The sequence below is a fragment of the Aspergillus novofumigatus genome (assembly GCF_002847465.1).
Source record: "Aspergillus novofumigatus IBT 16806 chromosome Unknown P174scaffold_1, whole genome shotgun sequence".
In the NCBI taxonomy this organism is placed as follows: Eukaryota; Fungi; Ascomycota; class Eurotiomycetes; order Eurotiales; family Aspergillaceae; genus Aspergillus; species Aspergillus novofumigatus.
In genome coordinates, this window is record NW_020194274.1 from 1,535,795 (window position 1) to 1,558,769 (window position 22,975).

The 22,975-nt window shown below is 50.4% G+C and overlaps 12 protein-coding genes across 12 annotated transcripts; 5 read left to right on the top strand and 7 right to left on the bottom strand.

The window, feature by feature from the left end:
• Positions 1 to 89: 89 nt before the first annotated feature.
• Positions 90 to 1,064, top strand: P174DRAFT_508705 (S-adenosylmethionine-dependent methyltransferase; the record flags this gene model as incomplete). The annotated part of the gene is made up of 2 exons (XM_024831482.1): positions 90 to 819; positions 971 to 1,064. Exons 1-2 carry the CDS (start codon positions 266 to 268, stop codon positions 1,062 to 1,064), a joined length of 648 nt encoding a protein of 215 aa, XP_024687028.1. The 5' UTR covers positions 90 to 265.
• Positions 1,065 to 1,106: 42 nt separating this feature from the next.
• P174DRAFT_500099 (mRNA splicing protein SMD1) lies at positions 1,107 to 2,254 on the bottom strand. The gene is made up of 3 exons (XM_024830948.1): positions 2,107 to 2,254; positions 1,981 to 2,030; positions 1,107 to 1,876 (listed from the first exon to the last, which is right to left on the bottom strand). The coding sequence occupies exons 1-3, from the start codon at positions 2,118 to 2,120 to the stop codon at positions 1,485 to 1,487; spliced, it is 456 nt and encodes a 151-aa protein (XP_024687029.1). The 5' UTR covers positions 2,121 to 2,254; the 3' UTR covers positions 1,107 to 1,484.
• A 275-nt stretch (positions 2,255 to 2,529) lies between these two features.
• Positions 2,530 to 5,280, bottom strand: P174DRAFT_416174 (uncharacterized protein; the record flags this gene model as incomplete). Its single annotated transcript, XM_024824471.1, has 3 exons — positions 2,530 to 3,006; positions 3,058 to 4,872; positions 4,978 to 5,280. The coding sequence occupies 3 exons, from the start codon at positions 5,278 to 5,280 to the stop codon at positions 2,530 to 2,532; spliced, it is 2,595 nt and encodes an 864-aa protein (XP_024687030.1).
• A 509-nt stretch (positions 5,281 to 5,789) lies between these two features.
• On the bottom strand, positions 5,790 to 7,047 carry P174DRAFT_416175 (HNH endonuclease signature motif containing protein; the record flags this gene model as incomplete). The annotated part of the gene is made up of 4 exons (XM_024824472.1): positions 5,790 to 6,074; positions 6,123 to 6,284; positions 6,336 to 6,622; positions 6,705 to 7,047. The coding sequence occupies 4 exons, from the start codon at positions 7,045 to 7,047 to the stop codon at positions 5,790 to 5,792; spliced, it is 1,077 nt and encodes a 358-aa protein (XP_024687031.1).
• A 411-nt stretch (positions 7,048 to 7,458) lies between these two features.
• P174DRAFT_436853 (uncharacterized protein) lies at positions 7,459 to 10,685 on the bottom strand. Its single transcript, XM_024826139.1, has one exon. The coding sequence runs from the start codon at positions 10,286 to 10,288 to the stop codon at positions 7,541 to 7,543; it is 2,748 nt and encodes a 915-aa protein (XP_024687032.1). The 5' UTR covers positions 10,289 to 10,685; the 3' UTR covers positions 7,459 to 7,540.
• Positions 10,686 to 10,883: 198 nt separating this feature from the next.
• P174DRAFT_17572 (uncharacterized protein) lies at positions 10,884 to 11,625 on the top strand. Its single transcript, XM_024821237.1, has one exon. It carries the CDS (start codon positions 11,053 to 11,055, stop codon positions 11,254 to 11,256), a length of 204 nt encoding a protein of 67 aa, XP_024687033.1. The 5' UTR covers positions 10,884 to 11,052; the 3' UTR covers positions 11,257 to 11,625.
• P174DRAFT_17564 (uncharacterized protein) lies at positions 11,264 to 12,334 on the bottom strand. The gene is made up of 5 exons (XM_024821236.1): positions 12,191 to 12,334; positions 11,922 to 12,135; positions 11,786 to 11,860; positions 11,676 to 11,732; positions 11,264 to 11,610 (listed from the first exon to the last, which is right to left on the bottom strand). The coding sequence occupies exons 1-5, from the start codon at positions 12,207 to 12,209 to the stop codon at positions 11,271 to 11,273; spliced, it is 705 nt and encodes a 234-aa protein (XP_024687034.1). The 5' UTR covers positions 12,210 to 12,334; the 3' UTR covers positions 11,264 to 11,270.
• A 449-nt stretch (positions 12,335 to 12,783) lies between these two features.
• P174DRAFT_500103 (uncharacterized protein) lies at positions 12,784 to 13,787 on the top strand (the record flags this gene model as incomplete). Its single annotated transcript, XM_024830949.1, has 3 exons — positions 12,784 to 12,863; positions 13,041 to 13,068; positions 13,184 to 13,787. The coding sequence occupies 3 exons, from the start codon at positions 12,784 to 12,786 to the stop codon at positions 13,523 to 13,525; spliced, it is 450 nt and encodes a 149-aa protein (XP_024687035.1). The 3' UTR covers positions 13,526 to 13,787.
• A 1,370-nt stretch (positions 13,788 to 15,157) lies between these two features.
• Positions 15,158 to 16,057, top strand: P174DRAFT_17588 (uncharacterized protein). Its single transcript, XM_024821239.1, has one exon. The coding sequence runs from the start codon at positions 15,415 to 15,417 to the stop codon at positions 15,865 to 15,867; it is 453 nt and encodes a 150-aa protein (XP_024687036.1). The 5' UTR covers positions 15,158 to 15,414; the 3' UTR covers positions 15,868 to 16,057.
• Positions 16,058 to 18,851: 2,794 nt separating this feature from the next.
• P174DRAFT_456159 (uncharacterized protein) lies at positions 18,852 to 19,577 on the bottom strand (the record flags this gene model as incomplete). The annotated part of the gene is made up of 3 exons (XM_024829403.1): positions 18,852 to 18,923; positions 18,984 to 19,373; positions 19,443 to 19,577. The coding sequence occupies 3 exons, from the start codon at positions 19,575 to 19,577 to the stop codon at positions 18,852 to 18,854; spliced, it is 597 nt and encodes a 198-aa protein (XP_024687037.1).
• A 102-nt stretch (positions 19,578 to 19,679) lies between these two features.
• Positions 19,680 to 22,535, top strand: P174DRAFT_17594 (ankyrin repeat domain-containing protein). Its single transcript, XM_024821240.1, has 4 exons — positions 19,680 to 20,242; positions 20,296 to 21,199; positions 21,243 to 21,319; positions 21,369 to 22,535. The coding sequence occupies exons 1-4, from the start codon at positions 19,782 to 19,784 to the stop codon at positions 22,288 to 22,290; spliced, it is 2,364 nt and encodes a 787-aa protein (XP_024687038.1). The 5' UTR covers positions 19,680 to 19,781; the 3' UTR covers positions 22,291 to 22,535.
• On the bottom strand, positions 22,386 to 22,950 carry P174DRAFT_447067 (uncharacterized protein; the record flags this gene model as incomplete). The annotated part of the gene is made up of 4 exons (XM_024828639.1): positions 22,798 to 22,950; positions 22,670 to 22,746; positions 22,572 to 22,616; positions 22,386 to 22,506 (listed from the first exon to the last, which is right to left on the bottom strand). The coding sequence occupies exons 1-4, from the start codon at positions 22,864 to 22,866 to the stop codon at positions 22,386 to 22,388; spliced, it is 312 nt and encodes a 103-aa protein (XP_024687039.1). The 5' UTR covers positions 22,867 to 22,950.
• Between the last annotated feature and the right edge of the window lie 25 nt (positions 22,951 to 22,975).

Below are 22,975 nucleotides of genomic sequence, written 5' to 3' on the forward strand. Positions count from 1 at the left end.
ATAGGGTCGGCATTCCACAGCGGTTACCGTTGAACCTTTCCATTGTGCATGCAGGTAAGTATTGCTCGAAAGGAGGACGGTGCTTCGAATTGAAGAGTGCACTGCTGACTGTGATCAGGTCGCTATATTAATTGATCTCGCGCTATATTCACGCATTGTACGACAGCGCGACACCGTTCAATTGACGACTGAAAGCTTCGAGCTCAAACACTTTCGGGCCGATAGCTTCACTAATTGATATCGATACTAACTGCAAAGCTGCAAAATGCTCCCCACCCCATCGACAGAGCACGTCTCCTTCGACACCATCTACGAACCCTCCGAAGACTCATACCTCTTCCTCGACACGCTCTCCTCCGTCTCCGAATCAGAATGGCTCTCCGCGCGCTTCAATAGCACCAGCACCAGCACCAACACCACCGCCCCGCTAGTCGTCGAAGTTGGCACCGGCTCCGGCGTCGTCCTCGCCTTCGTTGCCGCCAACTCCCATGAGATCTTCGGCCGCCGCGACATCCTCACCCTCGGCACAGACGTGAACCGTTACGCCTGCCTCTCCACCCGCACTACGGTAAAAACAGCCATTCAAGAGCGACAAGCAGCCGCAGCCCTGAAATCCACACATATCGCCTCGGTGCTAGGTGATCTCTGCAGCCCCCTGCGCCCGGGCTCCGTTGACGTCCTCCTCTTCAACCCGCCGTATGTGCCGACGGAGGAACTGCCGCGTCTGCCCCTGGTGACGGAGCAGGAGGCTGCGGCCGCAGCGGAGCCGCTGTCAAGATCGGCCAAGTTCGAGCGGGACTCGTATTATCTGTCATTGACGTATGCGGGGGCATGGATGGGATGGAGACTACGAATCGGTTGCTAGAGGCGGTTCCGGGTGTGTTGCATCCCGAGCGTGGGGTAGCGTATGTGCTGCTCTGTGCGCAGAACCGGCCGGAGGAGGTCAAGGAGAGGATACGCGGGTGGGGAGGGGGTGGAAGGCCGAGTCGGTTGGGAATAGTGGGACGCAGGCTGGGTGGGAGAAGTTGGTCATTGTGAGGATATGGAGGGATGATTCTCAATAGTGCTATATACCAAATTACGAACGTGCATACTGGGCTGGCTGTCCTTGATTTTGATTCAATGTCGATTGAATTGATGTAGGTACAGGTGTGAGGCACTGCTCGTACCTTCCCATGACATGCCGTAGCTATCTGGTCACCACACATCTTATTCGTCTGACCTGTGTCCGCTGACATCCTCGACCAGATTGGCCTCGTTGCCAAGTGCCCAGATGAGACTCTCGCCGGTCTTCACAGACATCCTATGTAACACCATTCACAAGAGCATAGCAGGAAGTCATCCTTGTCTATCTGCCCTCGGATCCACGGTCACCATTCTGCTTGCTGGGCCGTCTTCCCCACTCAACCAAGAAGCTCAACGGAAAAGTCGTAGATTATTGCTTTTCTTCGCCCATCATCAACAAGAGCATAAAGAAGAGAATATCACCCAAACATATCACGAACAAGAAAAGAAAACAAGTAAACTCCCGAAGCCATAGACGGAAAAGAACCTAGCCACAGTTGCCCGTCTAGAAACCGCGTCCCCGACCCGGCCCGTCCCCGGCCGCCTCTACCTCCCCGCGGACCACCACCGCCACGACCGCGGCCCCGATCCGTCTCCTTGCGCGCCTTGTTCTTGGGTTTCGGCTGGTCGTCCACGAGAAGGGTATCCAGGGGCAAGCTGTCGGGGAGAATGTAGTACCGGATCGTGGAGCCGCGGATGTTGATCGTGTCTAGGGAGATGGGATCGCGGCCCTTGGGTGTCATCTTGACGGTGCGCAGAGAGGTGTTCATCTGAGGAGAGACGGAGGTGATGGTGCCGTGGAGGATTGTGCCTGTTAATGCAGAGGTATGCGTCAGTCGCGCCAAATGTCAAGTCACCGGGCTGGGAGTGAACACCGGCTGGAGCCCAATCCGCCAGGTCACAAGGAGGACCGACCATTCTTCAGTTCAATTGTCACCGTTTCATTGGCGCATTTCATCAGAAACCTGGAAAGCCAACTGTCAGTTCCTCTTCTGGTAGCCAGTGTTGTCGTCGACACTCCGATTCGACTGCGATACTCACCGAACGAGCTTCATGTTGACGGATATTAATGTGCGAACACAATGATTCCTTTTGACTGAAATGTGTGAAGTAAGAAATGTAGCTGAAAAAGACGAGGTAAATGAAGAGTTGACCAGGAAGAGTGGCAGTTGTCTCCGCCAAGTCTCTTGCGAATTGATGTCCCAAAAGTGATCGCGGCTCAAAGCTGATCCTGCGAGGAATGGCGAAGCTCTAGAGCACGTGACCTCCATCCACAAACTATCCGTTTAGTGACCATGATCTTGTAGTTTACAGGCTTTACATGCATTTGTAGAATTGCTGGCATGTCACCCACAGAAAAGTGTGCTTTCATCATATTGATTTCGTCTCATCGCTAAATGGTATCACGTACAAGAAAAAAGGCCAGCCAGTCCAACGCCAACGTCAACATTCTCCGAAACAGCCCTACAGAACACCGTGTCGCGCTTTGAATATGGCTATTTTATCATCGTAGAACAAGATCTCTCTGAGCTTGAACGTTGTCCGGGATCGAGTACAGTCAGAGCTGGATTCGTCATCAGATGAAATCCCGTAGTCGGACAGCTCGGAGCCCGACTCCATGACGCCGTCCATCCCATCTTCATCCTCGCTCTCATTCATGTCCGACGCTGGCCACGGTCCGCCCCCTGGAACAAACCCTTCACTGTGGCTATCGTCTGTATCATCTAGGTCGTCTTCCTTGTCGCCGCGCTTACTCTCGACGATCTCATAGCACTTGGATTGAATTCCAATGTAGCCGATCCCAACCTCTGGTCGGATAGTCACGATATCCAAGATCTGCAACGCCAATTCTTTGGGGCTCCGGTGGACAGGATTGGCAATGTGCGGGATGTGAAGAGCACGCAGATGAGGAATGTACAGAAGTCGTTGAAGGAAATAATGCTAAAAGACTATCAGCGAACTGCTTTGAGCACCACGTGGATTGAAACTTACCCAGTCCTTGGAATTGATCGTCATGGACAGCTCACGCAGCTTTGGCATGCGTCCGCTGGTAATGAAGGAGATCATTTTACGTGTCAACATCCACTTGCGCCAACGACTGGTGCCCATCTCAGTTCCGTTGGGCGATCGCTCGGTGCTATCGAGCAAGATCTTTTTCAGACTTAGGCGGTGGGCTCGTATGATATTCCTGTAGATTGCCTCGATATGGACAATAGAGTCGTACAGGGGGGCCTCGTGCAGAAAGACGGTTTCCAGTGTGTTCCGGGCGATGGCGTCCTTGATGAAAAGCAGCAGGTAAGGGGAGACAGAGTCCGTATGAATGTGCTTTATCTTTAGAGGATACTCAGTCTGAGAAGCCTGGTCATCCTGATTCTTCGTATAATTTGGAGCATTTCGAAAAGCCGAAGGGGCGTATTGTCGGCGGAGCGCCCTCCAAAGCTTTTCATGCCCGTCACAGCGGAGAATAGTCAATGTGGTGACTCGTGTCCAGTCAATGACTTGTAGAAGCACAGGAATGCATAGGAAAACGCGCTCCAATTCAAGAATCTCTAGCCTCAGAATTCGGTCAGATCCCGTTCCTGGACGAGATGTGCTGTAGCAAGATGCGGAGGGCATCTTGTCCGACGTCTCAGAGACAGCCTGTACTGCAGTTGATGCAGCGACTTTATTCCCCGCCAGACGATTCGGTGATTGGGACTCTGAACTAGTACTATCACCATCAGAGATTGTTTCAGTCAACTCGTTGTGCGACATGACTTGCTCCCCCGTAGAAACGGGTGCCTCCTGCTCATTCCCTTTCTTAATCGGGGAAGGCTGTACAGGAAACTGCCCGTGACCGAGATAATCTTGCCACTTTCCTGAGAGAATTTCCAGCACACCACCGGGCTTAGGCCATTCATGCGGGCCCTCGTCGGATGCATCCCCCTGCGCAGAAACGGTGCTTCGAGGTTTCAACCAATCGCACTGGTATACTCTCGAGGATATACCAATTCGCAGCTCAGTCAGACGATCTCGACAGCGATCAATGAGCACGGCCATTTCTTCAAGATAAGATGGCTCATCGATGTCGAGCACACTGAGGCTTTTCAGGGGCGGCAGTATTGATAGAGAAGGATATTCAACATGTGAATATCGGACCAGAGGTGACATTGAGGCGGATGGAAGTAAACCTGACGCGGGGCGCATTGCATTCTCAGTGTTATCATGCCAGCGAACCCAGACGCGTTCCAGGCGGCAGTCACGCCCAGGGCGGTTAGCCAACGACGAAAGGGCCATCCATACATCTCTCAGGACACCCGTCGGCATATCCCAGATAAACGTTTCCAAGTTCACCATGCGAGCCACGGCGAGGGCAACCAGTGTCCCGAGCATCTTGCCTGTCTCTTTGGTCACAGCGTACTCCTGGACCCATGCCAACGGGCCATTTCCCACCGAGAACTTCCGAGTGTATTGAGCATAATAATTCCCCCGCCGCATATGCCGCATTGTACTTTGTTGTGTTGGTGCCTGCACAGATTTCCTCATGGTAATCGTTTCGGGTCTACTAGGCATCTGTCCATGCCGACCGTCGCAACCGCAATGCTGACAAGGCGAGTGGCCTGCGGACGGAGTCTCGTGGAACATGTCTTCTCCCATCACCAGCGTTGCGAGGCCGTATGAGAGAGCGTCAACTCCAGCAGGATGATCCGAAGACGATAGAGTGTCGGGCCATACGATATCGAATCGAGAGTACATTTGGGGAATCGCCAAAGCATGGAGGGCAGAACACGTCAGAGCGAGAGATGTTAGATCGTTCGTGTGAGTCACCTGTAGAGTGTAGGAGGATCTTGATCAATACGGGACTAAGAGACAATGATCAACCGGGTCGAAGGCTGCAGTGATCAGGACCCAACTGATCAAAAGCTAGCTTACCTCTTTTATGATGTCCTGGAGAACATCCATGGGCAAATCCAGTAAATGAAGCGGCTTCTTCGTGGTTGCCACCGAAACCTCCCCAGTAGAACGCTTCGCCGTCCTAACAGCATTTCCATCATGATTGACGTTCTCCGATGCCGCTTGTCCCAAGGTAACAAGCTGTGCAAGATTGTCAGCTAGCGACATGATGGCTTCGGAAGTCTCATCCTTTCCCTGGGAGTGGTATCCCGGTTGTACTGCGGCCAGGGATTCGGGTGTGAGGTCTGCTTCGTCTGACGGTCGTCCTATATCTTTATCCATTTTTATCTAGTGAGCCCTGCCCAGGCTCGTGGTATTAAACCGCGACCGTTCGCTTGCGCTAATGTAGATGGAGAATCCACCAGGCAGAGACCAGAAGTCCTGGAGTAACAAATAAGGCTATTGCGGGAACACGCAGGGTAAAGGAACCGTAGGACAACACGGGATTCGACCAGCCGCAGGGACTGGTGGCAGGTTGGTAGGGTAGTAGTGCGTTCGTTGTCAAGTTTCACTTGTTGGATAGGGGAGGAGACAGGAAAAGTCTCCCCACAAACAGAGAAGTGATGCGGTCCACATAAGGTTGCAAAGGAAGCTGTTCGAGTGGAGGAATAGCCAGAGAGCTAGGTTGTTTGGATGACGTGGAGTGCGAACAGGTGTACCAGAGTTGCTAAGCGCTAAGGCTGCCCCAGCCAGTCGTGACTTAGTGGGCCTTGGGCTTTACCCCGGGCCTGCACGTGACGGTGCTACGCTCCACAGCGAAGAATAGTCACCCCACTAATCCTATAACTATCCTAATGGACACTTACTAACGAAAGAAGGCTTTCGAGATCCGTGCTTCCATCAGATGCCAGGCATCTAATGTCATCCCATTTACGCAGAAGTTCATCGATCTTCTCCCCCTGCCCCGACGCCTGAAGAATCTCGGCGATCGCCGCATGCATCTTAAGGAGGTCTTTACTGGGCAATTCTGAGGCGCTGGCGCTGTTCTTGGTGAAGGTTATGGGCTTCGCATAGTATTGGCCAAAGAATGTCTGATGCCCTGGGTAAACCTTGATCCTATACGTATTCTCTTTGTCCTGGTCAAGTAAGCATATAATAATTTTATGATTTGGAGAAACACATACGGTTGGTGTGAAGGCAATCTGGAAACTGCCAAAATCTTGATGGACTGGCACGGCCATTGTCATCGCATTTGCCGGGGTATTGACCGTAGTTGGCATGATGATGTCCTTGATGCTGGGAAATAAAAGGTACAATGTTTCCCAGCATTGTGCGATTTCTTTCTCCTAAAGCACTTACTTAGAAAGTCCTTAACTGTGCTGGGGATAGAAACTAACCTTCCATTCGTTTTCCCAGTGTCCCATAGAAAATGGGATTATGTGCGCGAGCTGAGTACGGAGTGTCATCGCGCCTTGAATGTTAAAAGTCGAGACAGCTACAGGATCCCAAATCTTAGTGACAACACATTTGTAGTTGTCACGCTGAAGGCAGGCTGTCTTGAGCCGTCCCTGATCATTTCTAGAGCTTGATTGCGTCATTTCAGACGCCACAATTTCTCTTGTAATGTCTGTTGCCGAAAAGGGCAACGGGGTGACTTGTGGCGTCTTCCCCCCTTCTGCCTTCACTGTTAGACAGAAGAAAATATTAGCCACACTATACTAGACACGAGAACACTGCATAGTATAATCTGGAATAAAGATACATACTGGGGATGAGGACGGCAGTTCTGAGATGATAAGCCAGATCGAAAATGTTGTGATCGTCACTGATGTTGATGAACTTCATGATGACTTTTCTGCTCTCCAATGGCAGATTGTGAATAAAGCTCTCGAGTATTCTGACTGTCTCATCTTTGCTATCTTGAGGCTTATACTGTGCGAGCTTCTCAAATGCTGTTTTTTCATCAGAAACAGCGTCTCCCGCTTCTGGAGACTCTGAGAGCTGCCTTAAAGTGGACACAACCCTTGAAGTGGAATCAGCAGGATCTTCAGGGTTCGAAATGGCTGGAGAGAGAGAACTGTCAGAATCGACAGTGTTAACGTTCGACATTGTCAAAGCTCAAAATTGTATGATCGACAGAACTAAGATGATATGAAGAAAAACAGTATTGTCGTTACAGGGAGAGGATTTCCACAGCAGTTGTAGCGACTGTTCAAGTAGAGAAGGGAGTAAGAGAATTGAACTGAGAGGAGAGTTCAAGTAGAGGAGGGAGGAGAATTGCAGAAACACAACTGAGAGGAGAATGAAACACAACTGAGGAAAATGGCATCACAAATCATTCACAGTTCGAAGTACAGTGTCCAGGCGAGGAGCTAATCGTAACCGAGTGGCCTCAGGCAGTCAGGCTAGCGTAATACCCAAGACCAGCACGTGCCACTACTGACTTAACGCAGACGTCCATACCTGAAGACCCTATTGCGGTAAAGCAACAAGCTGAGAATTTAACTCTATGAAGGATAACTGACAAATTAAAGCAAACAAATACAACTCAAAAACAAAAAGAACAATTGGAATCTAGTCTTCCCGAGTATCATTTACTCTCCTATAGTTCCGAAGATACGACATTACAGACTCTGCCAACAAAGCCCCCAAGCCCTAAAGGTGGCACGGAGCCTTGCGCAGGCGACAACACTGTAGAAGTGCCAGGTACGACAAGCACACGAGAGCCGGCTTCCACCCATTCAACCGACGTAACAAACGAAAATGAGATTTTGACATCCCCCTGACTTGTATTCTTGGCCGAATTGACCACATTATTCACTTCTGATGCATGACCCTTCCCGCGATCAACAGCGTCGCTGTCAAAACTGAAGAAGTCTGGTTCTGTAGGCGATGGCGGAGACGATATAATCTCATCCTCCGCAAGAGTAACACAAGTGACCTTCACAGTAGCGCGAATATTGGAAACATAGGCAATAGCGTTGCCACCTAGCAGTAGAGGCGGAGACATGGACGACGTGAACTCGCTGGCGGGGAAGCTAGCAACAAATCCAGTGTGGAAAAGGGAGGGTTTTGCGGGCGAGGCGCTGGGCCCAAAGCCGGCTAGGATGGCCCCTTTTCGTACTTTTCCCAAACGCGGAGTGTGCTCGTTTTGGGTTGGAAGGAGCTCAATACCGATCGTGCCGACTTGATCTTGGATGAGAGTTCGCACCGGTAACCGCAGGTTCCGAACACTGACGACTCGCACACGCCGCCAGATTGCTTGAGCGGGGAAAGTAGCTTTTCCGGACAAGAATCCCTGTGAAAAAGACGCAGAAAACTCCTCAGACGGCGGTCTGCTCCGCCCCGATTGACTTCTTGGGCCTGACAAGAGATTCTCGGGCTCGGCCTGTGGATTGACCAGTAGCGGTCCAACCAAGAGTTCGTCTCCAACCGAGATAGACCCATAACGAACCAATCCGCATAGAACCACGCCCTGATTCTCCCTTGCGTTCTGCTCCATCGACGTAGAGTATACTTTGGATAGAGGAATGGTAAACACTTCGTCGATGTCGAACAATTTTGCGGGAACATGCGTATCTGACGGTGTCTCGCCTAGAACGATGCTCCTTAAGGACGGCTTTTGGGGGATAGGAAGGTATCGGAGAAAAGCATGCAACTTCCCTATGCCTGTACCGCTGACAGCGCTCGTGAGAACGATCGGAACAGTCGACGACCAGTCATTATTCGCTGCATCAATGACTTTCTTGACTTCATCTGCATCAGTCCGGCAGGTGTGTTGGAGGTCCAGGTCCTGTTCACCGTTAGCGGATTGCACCGGCAACATAGCAGGCTTTTTGCCCGCCAGCTTCAGCGCTGACAAGACTTTTGTGAGATTGCCCCGCAAGCCGGCCCGAGATGCAAGATCCATCTTGGTGATCACGACCACGGTGGGTATCCCCAACTTGATACAGAGATCCAAGTGTGACAGAGCCAGATTGATTTCTGCCATCTGTTCTGCAGCGCCACCGACAGGTTCCGGGACCATTTCTTCGTCACAATTGGCCGGGATACAGAGCAACACGTAGTGAGGTGCCCAGCTGATCAATCCTCTCAAGGTAGACTTGAGGTAGCGTACAGAGCCAGGGAGGTCTGACACAAATGCCAGACGACTATCCTTCGCCGTGGCATGGATGTCGTCCCAAGCTGCAACATTTCCAGACGCATAGTTGATCACCTCAACGGGACCATTAGTTGACTCTCCTGTCACATAGCCTATAAGTTCCTGGGCAACAGAGCTAGTGATTCCCGACGAAATCTCGTGGCGATGTTTGAGAAGGCTCAGCCGACTTGCCCCTCGCCCATTGTCGAGTATAGATGAAGTCAGAGTACCCAACAGAGACGACTTGCCGGCTGCACTCGGGCCAGTAATTGAGATCCGAATCTGTTCGGTCGTGGAATGGTTGTTCTTGCGGATAGACTTTGTTTGGGTGCCGCGCGAGGGAGTCTGCCCATCAGAATCGTCACGATGCGATATTAAGCCGTAGTACTCCAAATCCGGACTGACCAGGGCCTCAGCGACCCAGAGGCTTTCTGTGTGGAATCTGCCAGTATCGGCTGCTTCAGCACTTGTGTCTTCCGGCCAGTCAGCCCATTCACATTTGCCGACGATGACTCTGCGAAGAATTTCGACCTTGCAACCCAAACTGGCCGCCATGATCTGCAGATTGGTCAAGCTCTCGTCTAGCTCATCTTGCGTTAGACCAACAAAGGTCCCATCATCGGCCACGCCAATCTCGTACAAAGCCCCCTGACTCTCCTCCAAGCCAGGAATTAAACGAGCTGGTTTCTGCGGGGTGCCAAGCTGAGGGGTTGCTTCCGGTAGAACGGGCAACACAAGGTTGGCAGTTGTGGACGAATGAAACGGTGACGACTGTTGCAGGCGCCACAACAATTGAGTTGTTAGCTGCTGCAGGCGTTGCTGACGGCTCTGCGTTGAGCGCACCTGAGCCGATCTCAAGTTCGACTCGTAGCTGGACGGGGTCGGTCCTGAGGTGGACAAGCTTGCACGAGAATGGTACGAACCGCCAACCACATGACCAGTAGTCATAGAATTGTAGAGGCGACGAGGCCGCAGAAGTAGATGCAGCTTGTACTCAGTGGGTCCCTCTTGTGGTTCCGGCTCCAGTTTCGTGATCCCATAGTCAGAAAGAAAGTCTGGATCCGCACGGTCCAATTCCGTGCCAGAACGCGTCCGGATCGTCTGGCCACGATTCCCACTCGCCGTATGCTGGGGAGTAGACGACCCCGACGTCGACCAAGGCGACGAAACCCTCGGAGGGTCAGGGTCATAGGTGAAAATAGATGCCATGATTTACACACTTTATTTGACCCTCGTTGAGTGAGCGCAACAGAGAAAGAGATAACTCTCTCCGAAAGATTTGGCCTTGAACAACAAAAAAAGAAAAGGAGCCTTATATTCGTATCAGCAGTCGAAGTTGCAATATGCGCACATTCAAAATGGTAACTATATGTCGATGAGCGAAGTGTTTTTCACATATGCCGAGTTTCTGTATTGATAAAGTCATCTTGCGAATTCAAGAATAATGCGATCGAGACAATAAAACCGTAGGCTCAAAACAGCCACGAGGATGAAGACACAGGAGTTCTTCTGGTGAGCAGCTGGGAAGAATCCAAATCAATCGTAATTTGAGAATTGAGCTACAAAGCGGACGACATCGTGATGGCACAGAATGAGTCATGAGTGCTTGACATGCTGATAGTCCGCCTAGTCATGATTCCATCCAATATGTACACTTATGACACGGAGAGATCAGGTGATTGGTGAGGTAAGCACCGCTGCACCACGTGCATCGAGCTTGCATTCCTGGGCTAAGAACATACAGTATAGAGTATAGACTACTACTGACTAGTCTGTCCTCTTGGAGTTTCTGGAAATGATCTATCCAGGATGAAGTTCTTTTGAAATATGACCTGTCAATTATCGCTGGTTGTTTTCAACAGCTATTCTAAACCAGTCTGTGGACCGAGTACTCTTCTTCAATGTGGTGATAGAGGCTCATCGCTAAACCAAATTCCCAAATTCCCAAATGAAATTTCCCTAAATTCAAGTTGATGAATGATGCTCATGAACTTTCACACTCCCTGCGCCTGAGACTCCGAGTTATCTGGCGTGATGTAAAGAAAAAGGAGAACTTTGAATGCCTCAGTCATCTGATCTTCGATGCGCTAGGACTTGATTTTGAGGTCACGATGCGGTCGGCTGTGGGGATTGCTTGGTATTATAAATATAAAGAGGTACTAAACGCTGGGCCATGACATATCGATCAATATCAATCTGTTGATGACTCCCTTCCACTTTTGCACTTTCCCTGCGCTACATGGATGTTGCGGGCTGTTGTGCGAGTAAAAACAGCACCGCAGCTCGGGCATTCTGCCTTTGCAACCACCCCCGATTTCTCTCGTTGATGACGGAGTAGGTTGCTGAATGTTGAGAACTCACGACCATTGCATCCATGGTCCCAACATTGTGGCTTTGGCCGAGAGCTGATTACTCGTACTTGGCGGTCCACGTCTGAGGATGCAGGGACGGATTCGGGAGATGAATATAACGACTCTGCGGGCCCCACAATGTGCGCTGGAGGACTGACGGACAATGGGTTCGGATGTGGCCTGCAATAGACAGTTCAGTCAGCTGACGGCCAGTTGAAAGCTTATATTTGTTGAAGGTTACGTACGGAAGTAAGGGACTTTGGCTCAGCATGTAATTTGATTGCTGGGGCATGTATGATGGACTAACAAGATCGGTAAACCATTCAACCACTTGCAATTCCTCAGAGCAACTTACGATGAAGCATATCCATGATCTGGAAGCGCTGGAGGGCTCCCCGAAAGGGAAGGGAAGGTGTGTGGTAGAGCAGAACTATGAGCATGGTTAGCCTTTCATGCCTAAACTAGAACACGGATAGATAGGGTCAGCTTGCCTTCTAGGCCAGTGTCGATCATGTGGAAGATTCGGTTGTGAGAGATATTGCGAAGAGGATGCTGGGTGATAGTAGCTTTGCGAGCTCTGTTGGGGGTTGTAGCCGACTGCAAAACCAGCCGGCGGAAGCGTCGGCGGAGGCGAGTATAGCTGCTGATCAGCTCCTATTGAAGGCGACTGCAAAGGGTGTGATGACCGGTTGTGCCAGCCATAGCCTGTCATGGATTAGACTGGAAAATTACGAAACGGATGGCCTGGGACGGGGCGTACTCTGCGTGTTTTGTGCCATACTTGGATCGAGCCTGAACTGCGCCAGGCGAGAAACAGTAGGCCGAGGCTCTTCCCAAGAAGATTCTTAGCAATAGGCTGATAGTAAAACAGGCTTTGTACTGTTCTACTTGCTTGGAAGGTCAAGCTGACTTCCCAGCAATCAGAGACAAATTGACAGCAATTTTAGCTGAATACACAGCAAGTAGTGCAAGATGGTGTCGTCGGTGTATGACACAGTGCGACAGAGGCAACCCGAAACGTGATGGGTGATCAATCGCTTAATCGTGGCTTGGTGTGAGAGAGGCTTGCACGTTCGTATTGCCGAGGAGCCGCTGTATGACTGTCGTGTTGATAAGCGCTGTTGGTGAGGGGACTGTATACGATATCCTTCTTTTCAGATACCAGAGAAACAGTGCAGCGAGATGTAGTCGAGCCAGAGGGTTTTGAAAAGAAGAGAAGCAAGTCGGCGAGAAAACTAGCACGGAGAAACTGTGGAAATATATAGAGCATGGACCAAGTAAGAGGGACGAAGGTAAAGAAACCGAAGTCGGAGTGTACGGTGAGTCTCAAGTCAGCAAGAGTTGCAGGTACATATGAACACAGAAAGAATAAGCTGGCGAAGTGGCTCCGGTAATGTTCCTAAGCTTATGCTGCTCAAGGCATGGAAAATAGGGTGAGGAAGTAGGTATTTAAGAGTCCTGGGGGGTGTGGATTAAATGTATGTTAAACAGATATGGAATTAAGCGCAATGGAACAGGGAGACCTGGACGGGAGATGGAGACTCAGCTTCTGATTAGGTTGAATCCTCAATCTTAGTGCTAGAATCATCACTACTCCGGTATCTGTCTAGTACGTGGTCACTGCCCTTCCAGTGCAAAGTAAGCATCCCAGGTTCACTCCCACGGCTTCCGTCATGCGCTCTTCTACCCGAACAGCTCAACCAACATCATCCGTACTCTTTTGACTGGTTTCTTGCTTCCTGGTCGTCAATAGCATTGCCTGAGCAAGTCAGTCTGCGTAACATGTCGTCTGTTCTCTACTAGATTCTGTATTTTCTTCCTGTTTGACTATACACCTGTTAACGGCGACGTGAACCGCTTCTCAACCAGACTGAACAGTGCTAGGTGCGATGTCGATCCGTTCTTTCTATGCCACGAGCAGATCCCCGTCGCGATGATCTGCTCGAAGCCTGGACCTACGCCGTTGCCCTCAGCCTCTGTTTACTTGAAAGAGTCGGGAAACCCTCCGGAAAAGCCTCCAGAGACCCACAACAACCACTACGACGACATCAGGTGTACATCGGGTGTACAGATAGCTTCTCAACCATTGAAGTGAAACAAGCTCCTGGAAAAAGATGAACCAGGAGTAAGCGCTTTCCTTCCGGATGGAATGAGAATAATTTCAGCCCCAAGAGGCTAACGAGCGCCACGATTTGGATGGTGTTCGAATTCATTTTCATTGCACGATTCCCACAGCTTTCCACTTTTAGACGTCTGCGATTGGTTGCTGATGGTTGGTTTTGGGGCCAGGATGAATATACTGCATCTCGTGTCTGTTTCTTCGATCCAAATAGAGACGGGTTATGGAACCAAGCTGGTAGTAGTACAATTCTACTTGTCAAAAATAAGTCAGCCACGAGGATGGCCTCGCGGGTGGAAATAGATTAATCTTACAGGGTGTTGACGATCCAAACCACATGGCGATAGGACCAGGTTCGTTATTGCCTGACTACGGGGAGAGCCCGTCCAATCCATGCCGTCCGAAGAGCGCCTGGAATGGTATCCATACTGACAGATTCCCAAGCTGATGTAGCACCCAAATCGTTAGACGATGATCATGTGTATGAATGGCTTCTTTTTTTCTGACGGGTAGATTAACATTGCCAATTTCGGTCTGTAATTTCTTTTTTCTTTTTTCTTTTTTCAATCTTTAAATGCTGCCCATATGCAGAGAAACTTTTCTCAGTTCTATTTTGGCCCCCAAAAAGTTAGCTGTAGCCAGCCACTAAGCAATTTTGCCGTGAAGATACGCAATGATTCAAGAAAACGGTTCCAGATGTGTTATTACTCTCCCACCCTGTTCTTGATTATCCTTTTCAGATTCAATTTCTCCGGACAAAATGGCGTTTCAACGGATAGTCAAATAGAGAAAAGTGGCTGCTAGCTGTCTTTCCGTAACCTTCCCCAGTTCCCTGAGCAGCCCATCACTGTGGGAGCCTTAACGTTCCACCGTTTGAGCATCACGATAGTCATCGATACGGCACTCATACTCATAGACCGGACGATACCGGCGGCGATGATGATAACGAAGGTAGGTTGCAAAGGTACTCGTGATTACTGATTAGGTATAAAGTAAGGTGGTAACTAAACTTTCCTATGTGGCTAAGGCCGTTCTTGGTAATTCCGGTGAAGATCTAAAAAGGCTCTTTACTGGGGCATTGCTTGAAGCGAGTGTTTGCCATGATCATTCCATGGAATTATTGAGTCCTTTTTGGCTCGGACAAAGTCAATAATGACATGTCCTATCCACGACGACCAACATCGAAGCATTGGCGGGAAATGTCGATCGAAGCGCCCTGGGCGGAAAACGGTCCTCCCTCCGAGAAAGTAGCGAATCGCTTCCGGAAGCAGTCAAGGGTCAGTCCAGTTCAGATCCCGAGTCCAATCAACACTCTCTAGACTATTACCCCTTTACGGAATAATACGTACTGAGTAGATACTATCTGTTTTTCTGCTCGGGCAGTACGGCGGAATCCGCGGAGAGAGTATCTCCCCACCCACCAAGTCGTCAGAAGTCTCAGGTATACAATACACTTCTCGATTACCAAGCACATAAGGTAAACATTCAAATATTACCAAGCAGTGGAAGTCTCGAATCGTGGAAAGTTTGGTGTCGGAACATGGCTAGCTATCTGCTTTCGTCCGAAGTTAATCCGACTACTCCGTAGCAATCATGCGACCCTTAACGTCGGGATATATGAATTCCCAAAGCGGAAATCATCAAAAAGCTTGCTAACGATTCTCATTTAAATGCGGTCTGCAGAAAGTTTAAGGAGGAGAAAAACGCTCAAACATCTGCCATTCTTCTCCGGGCCTCCGTCACCCCCCTCAACGGACCTGGTTCGTCCGCATCTTCAATGGAGATAGAAACGGGGCTTTCGGCGGACCCCATCCGAAAATGCAACCTGATTGGCTCGTGCACTATGGAATAGAATTCCAGTCTTCATGTTTCGTGGATACCTGTGGACTACTGCTGGTCAAAGGGACCCGCTGGTTGCTCCAGAATCGCTTCCCAGACTTTTTACAAGACTAGCGGAAGTTTGCACAGCCATGGCTTGGGAATTACCAATCAGCAGCTTGGCCTTTCAAGACACGGCTGGCAGGGAACTCTGTTCAAGACTCCGTCCCGTCACTACTGAGGATTCAGGATCAGGCGATCGATGGACCTCCACATGCCGTTGCACTTTTATCGATCCTGAGTGCCTGTCTGGACTCTGGTTTTGGCTTTCTTCGAATGCGTTTCCAGAGATGAACCATTATTGGGCCGATTGGGGAGTAGTCGTACTCTCTCATGTCGAAGGCGCAGCAATGGTTCAGTCACCACCAGATTCAGATAAACCGGATGATAAATATCATTATTTTGATTTCATCATCATTGACCAGCGACTGTGGTCATAAGGTATCACACTGCCTCATTTGGCCAAGGACTGATCAGCAGGAGGCGATCATCACCAGTCTGCCCAATGTCGAAAGTTTAATTAAACTGGGGGGTGTGGATGGTCAATCCAGATTAACCTGTCTTCACGGCCGAATTCTGGTCGCCTTGCCCACCGTATCTACACTGCCACATGGTCTGATAGTGCATCCAGAAAGCGTTTCACCAGCTCTGCTGAATATGTATCTACCCGCGTGGTACACTGGCTCAGACTAGCCCACGTTGCGAAGCAACCGTAGTCTTGGAATACACGGATTAACGTCCGTAGTCGAATTGGCAATCGCCAGGCGACGAATCGTCGTCTAGCAGTCAAACTAACATCGCCAAAGCTACAGGTGAATCCATGGTTGGGCCGGGAAAGGTCCAAATGGAATCGTGCCTGAATAACGGCCCCCTTTTTAGCCGGTGGATCCCGACGACAACAGTGGAGGATCCAGGAGCCCAGACTCATAGCATATGCTCATTAAGCAAACCGGACTCTAAAACACGTTTTATTCAGATGACCGACCTCACTGGCTATACTCGTCCGGAAATGAATGGTGCCGTCCCCGTGCATACAGGCCCAACCATTCTTAGCCGAGATCTCGTCATCGAACTAAACTAGTGGCAAAAACTCTCTATATCAAGGACCGCCTCACTTGGTAATTGGTATTCCCTGTCTAATGTCGATCCATAGGTTCGCTTACTATACATTCAGAACTCTCCTGATCCTGGTCCCAACCATGCCATAGCCTGTCTGCGTCTGGAACTTGACCATACTAAACCACAGCCTGGAAAAACAAACGTTAAAGTCAAAGTCGACGAGGCTGTGAATCCCTCAAGGGTCAAACTGATAGGCCGGAAGGAATGGGACAAAGCCCTAAGGACATCTTCCTCGTCGACACCAAGGTCCACTGGGATAGCACCCTGGGGGTGAAACTCTTCAGCTGCGGACCGAAGCCTGTAGAGGACAGAAAACGACTGAGGAGACTAGACCCCAGGGGAGGGATGACTAAATGCAGGTGTCTAGGCTGCAGGGATTCCAGGACAGACGAATCTGTTTTACTAATATCTGCGGAGTCGAGGTAAGGAACGGTCTGCACGACAGATGCATCCCTGAAATCATGAGACAGAATTCCTGAAGAAATACGGAGTCCGGATCTCCCCCCTTCCATGCAGCCAGCCCTTCGTCATCATTCAACGTTCTGGATCTGCAGAAGTCTAGCATTCTACGCAAGCAGCCAGCCAGCAAACGGGGTGGTGATCCTGAGGGTCTGATTTGGCAGGATACTTATGGTTTCTGCAACTTGGCCATCCGTCCATACACATTGTGTACGGAGTTTAAACAAACAAATCCTTATCACCCGTGCGTCCTTTCAGGTCCACCTTCCTCCTTCAAGAAGCCATAAGTTTCGGTAAAACTCAACTCGCTGGCTTGCGCAGCCCGGCCAACCATTGTTCCATTACCCCGGCCTATCAGATAGCACAGCGGCCATTTCAGCTGCTTCTCAGTTCTCACCGCCTGAGATAGGGGGTCGATTGAATGTCCTTGTTCCATTCGTTCAACACGGAGTAGTACCACAATGGCGATGAATTTACGGGGCGAACCTTGACTACGCCGTAGATCCAGCGTGTTCGTCATGCTAAGGATGCATCGAGGATCACTACTCTTTTGTAGGAAGCTTTACATATCCACAGCCACGTTCTTCCTGATTCCTCCCTTCAACCCAACCCTTCCTGCCGCAGTTGCTTGGGAGGTTGGGAAGTGTTAGCGGTTCTAATCGAGGTCTCCGGCTAACCATCTTGTGGATGGGTACGGCACTGCCGTGATTGAGAGGAGCAGAGTATAATTCCTTTTCTGCAGGCAGTTACGACTGCATGAATATGGCGGGGGATAGACATCGGAAATGCCGATCAGCTCCAAACATCTACCTTTATAATCGACTATCAGGGACCAATGATCATACAGAATCTACTCTAGTAGAGACACGTCTGCTATATCCATAGTCTTCGCATTATTGCACTGAGAATCTGAGACCTCTGATCTGCCTAGCACCAGTCTGGAAAGCAAGATTGGCCGGATTTTCACCGATCTTTCCACATACATGCGTCTAGTGCATGCATGCGCGTTGCGTACTACAGGGGCAGTGATAACCCGCCCAGACTGGGCAGGTTAGAACTACACAGAAACAAAAGAGGCGGGACGATCAGCTCAGGACGAGCTTCCGAGATGATTTGCACAGCTGAAAGCCTGAAACTAATTACTCGGTACAGGCCATTCTGGAGCGAGAGAATTTACTACTCGATACTCCGCACGGAGTACTGGAGTACCGAAACTTCTCAGCCCAGCACGGCAGCAGTTGTCGCCCAACTGCCGGTGTCCAAAATTCTCCGCGCATCAAAGTTTACTCTCTAGCTCGCAGAGGCATCTGCTGATCCTGTCCTATATCGAAGAGCTATATCCAAGACGGCGCTCTTCTCTGTCTAACCATATGTCCTTGTGTATCAGACTTGCATGACTGCCTGCGTGCACCGTGATAGTCTGCCCTGCCTCTAGTTTCACAATATGAGGCATTAATGCTATTAAGTGCTTGGCTGTTCGAGCTTCGGCCGGTGTCGTCTGCCGGTCCAGGATGAACACTACAGAGAGATCCTTGGCTGTTTGGCAATCATTCGAGGAATGAGTGTCGTCCTGCCTCGTCTGCGCGTCCAAGATCAACACTCGTGGAGCAATTACTAGGTTCGAATGTATCCTGGGCGCGGCTTTCCCATTGTAACGAGGCCTGTAGACAAAGAAGGGCACACTCTTCTTACCCAGTCTCTTCACTCTGCCAGGCTGCGCTTCATAGTTTCAGCCACGAGTCTCCGTCATTGGACTTCAGATACATATTGACATTGCTCATTAAGGTATACCAGATACCGCTTTCTTTATAAACAGATCAATCAAAGACAACATTATGTACCGTCATTACTTTCGTAAATTTCCCTGGTCCCGGCGATGATAATAAGCATCCCGCATCGAAGTCGTGACCTCTTGCTGCTGAAACGGCTTGTATTCTCGTCAGTTATATGAATTGTCAGGATTTTAGGATTGTTATACATGTGAAACAAATTGCCCACTCGCTGGCGGAGGCCGCGCCTGTGGCCGAGTATAGTAGAAGCCTCGTTGCTGAGCCACTTGGCCTAGTTTATTCTCAGTGGCCGTAGCCACTTGCATGCCCATCGGCGCGCCTTGAGGTGTTGTCGAAGGAATATTTAAACCATCACGTCGATGATGATGAAACTCGGGCTGGTTCTTGTAGCAGTGGTACTCGTTCTGCGTCGCTACAGGCGCATTTCGCTCCGCTGCCGGAGGCGTATCACGGCTGTGATAGAAATTGGGATTGGTTCGGTAGTGATGGTACTCATCCTGCCGAGTTGAATTCGCCGACTCCTGCGTGGCCATCGGTCGGGAATAATAGTATTCGCTTTGCTTGGAGGTCTGGAGACTCTGCGCGGCCATCGGTCGGGAATAATAGTATTCGCTTTGCTTGGAGGTCTGGAGACTCTGCATCTGCACTGGCATGAAATACGGATCACGAGGAGTGTATTGAGGCGGAGGATGTGAGTAATTAGAAGATGAGGGGCCGTTCACTGCTGAGAGGAAGTCTTCAGCATAGCGATTGTAGCCTGGGGGTTTGACGGAAGAATCCATAGCGTTTGATTGCAATGTGTACCCCTCTTTGAAGCAGAAAATGAAATCTTGTCGTGTTCGCTTTCTAAATGGGAATTGGGCGATATTTATACCCGCCAACACGAAGACTCAGCCTCGCTCATGCTCAGCCTCGTTGGTTTTTAGCTCGTACCCCACCATATATCCTCAACATGAACCTGCAACTTCATAAATGTTCATGGATCTATGGACCCGTTATCGCTCACAGCAAATCTCGCTGCCGTCATCGGCCTCATCGACACAATATGTCGCATCGGCAAGGAAACATACCAGCTCATTGCGGCCGTGAAGAATGTCCCCGCAGAAATCCAACAGCTGCAGGTGGAGATGCACGAGGTGGAATTCCTCCTCGAAAATGTCCATCGCTACTGTGATGAGTACCAGGACAGATTGTCCTCAATGAGCTTGCACAAAACCTCGCCGGTTATGCATATCTACTCAACTCTCAAATCCCTGGAGAAAGAGTACGATAATATCGCCGCCATTGTGGCCAAGAACCTCGATGTTGAGTCGAGTCGTACAAAGCAGAAGCTGAAGATGATGGGCGGAAGGGTCAAATTGGTGCTTGGAGGGAAGTTGGAGCGTTCATTTCGGAATCTGGATAGGTGCAAGAGGCAGTTGAGCATGAATCTGCAGGTATTGGGAAGGTGGGAGTTGTCTATCGATTTGAAAGCTTCGGTCCAAGGCTGACGGTGACTAGCTTCAATGACCTTGCTGTTCAGAATCGGTTGGATAGTATTCATGATACTGTGTCGACTATCAGAGACAGTAGTCAGATACCTCCTCTGTCGAATATCGACGACAGATCTGCTGCTTGGTCAGAGAAAGGTCAAGACCGGTCTGACTTTTCTCAGTCACTCGAGGCTATCGACTCGCTCATGGCACAGCTTGCAGCCATGAAAATACGCATCGAAAAGCAGGACGACAATACAGAAATTTCCATGGACAGCTGGGACAACTTTGAAGATGTCAAACGCGCTTCTCTGCCTCTGATGTTGCTCCAAGCCAAGGTCCGAGAAGCATTACAGTTGCTGTCGACTCCCCAACCGGGACACGAGAAGCTGGCCAATATAGATGTGCAGTGGGTTCAAACTGAGCTGGAGAGTCTGCTTGCGAGTAGCCACGAGAAAGCTGCAGCCGTCATCAAGACGAATTCGCAGAAGAGGGCCAATGTCACCCGTGATTGTCGACGACGTATCGCAAGCAGTACCCTTAACAAACAAAGAAACCGATTGCAACCGACTCAACAGATCGTATCATCGCAGGTTGTGCTTCAAGATTCTCCCGCGGGCAAAGTCTCCATCCGGGTCCAGTGGACCAAAGATGCTGACTCGAAATCCGCCCGCGCATCCGATATTCTTCTTCTCCTGGCGCCCAATCCACAGGTGGCCGAAGATGGTCTTCTTATTTCGCTTTCGAGGCTTCATGACGGGTTGAGCAAGCCCACAATCACGCGGCATGTCTCAGCCTACGCGATCGTCGAGACGACATCGCCTATATTTACATGTATCGAGGCCAATGACATACATTCACTACGGCTACTTTTGAAGAGCAGGGATTTTTCTCCCACCGTGCGAAACACGGAAAATGAGAGTCTCTTATCTGTAGGTTTTCCAATCTCCAGCGTCGTTCAATCTGACCGATTAGTTCGCTGCACGACTCCTCCGCTTCGAGATGTGTGACCTCCTTCTCAATGAAGGGGCGGACCCCAACCATTGCCGCAGGTAGGTCCATTCCGGAAGTCTGAACCGGAGCAGCATCTGAAAAGACTAGTGATGGAGCAAACGCGATCTACGACGTACGAAATGCCTTCTGGTACCGAGCAACCAATTATACCATCCATAAAGCAACCCTTTACCGTATCCTCCGCCTATTCATCTCCGCCGGCTGCGACATCAACTCCGTCGCTCTCGGCGGCAGCCCCCTGCATTTCACCGTCAGCCATACCCTTCCCGGCTCGGAGCTCATCAACGAGGAAGAGATCGTCGCCTTAATCAATCTCCTAGTCGGCAGTGGATGTGACATCGAGCACGAGAACGCCGACGGCCTCACCCCACTCTTGTACAACGCCTGCATTCCACGATGGCACGGGGTTGTGGTGCTCCGCGAGCTTCTCCAATGGGGAGCGAACCCGCACGCAACGTCCCACCTCGGCGAGGGCGCGCTACACCTGGCTATGGCATTTTCAGGCCCCGGATCTGTGCACGGCCAGTTAGAGGGGGATTCGTTGGAGACAAGGCTCGGCATCCTGCTGCAGACGGGGTGCAATCCGAATCTACAAGACGGATACGGACACACTCCGTCGGATTTTGCGCTGAGTTCTCCACGAATTTGGTTCCAGTGGTGTTTAGCCGTGGAAAGGGTTGGGCTGTCTATGGAAGATGTTTTGAGGACGGAGGGCGTTTCCGAGGACACCCGGCCGGTGCAAGACTCTGCATCCGCGGATTCAGATTGGGAGTCCTGCAGCGGCAGTGACGACGAGGATGGAAGTCAGGAGAGCACGACCTCCGGTACGTGCTCGGACCCGGAGCACATCTTCCTATGCTGGAACGGGTTCTTCCCATGGAGTGTTCCACCGTGCTGTGCCGACTGTGGTCTGCTCTGCGAATTGGAGGACATCAAGCGGAGAAAATGGGACGCCTGGATGGTCTTTCAGGAATTGAGAACAAAATTCATGACGAACAGCCTTAATTAGCCTCTTGCATGATACCCAGCATATCCAAGCGGACCAAGCCTTTCAACTCTACACCAACTACATCCCTCCCCTTCCAAGAACAATCCAATAGAATGCTAGACCATCTCCTCCTCCTCCTCCTCACCGCACTGCACACTCCCAACCTCCCCCACAGCCCCCACAGGAATCTCAGTCTCAGGCGAATAATCCGTTCCATTCCCGGCGCAGTCCATCTCGCTGCAATAGATCCATCAGTACAGCACGCATGCAACAATGCCCTCAGGCAGGCAGGCAGCACTCACTCATAAAACCGACAAGGCGTGTTAATCTGGACTGTTTCCACAGGTCTACGCGTCATTAGCTCAGCACTCGCACTTCTTTTTGTCATGTGTAGACGCACTGATCCACCGAATAGGTGATACAATTCCCTGGTAAGCCGCTAAGGACCGAGAGCCCGTTTCGCATTTGCAGTATGACCTGAACTACATTAGTTCCCTGAAACGGAGAGTGTTAGATTGGAGGACGTACAGTTGGGACTGTTTCCCCTGCTGCGGTGAGCGCGACGAGGGCGGTTAGGGCAATGGCTCTGAGGTACATTTTGCTTTTGCTCTTGAGTTCTTGAAATTGATTTTGAGTATAAGGATGTTTCTGCTTGTGTGGTGAAGTCCAGTTAGTGTAAGACATTTATACCTGCGCGTCAAGCAAG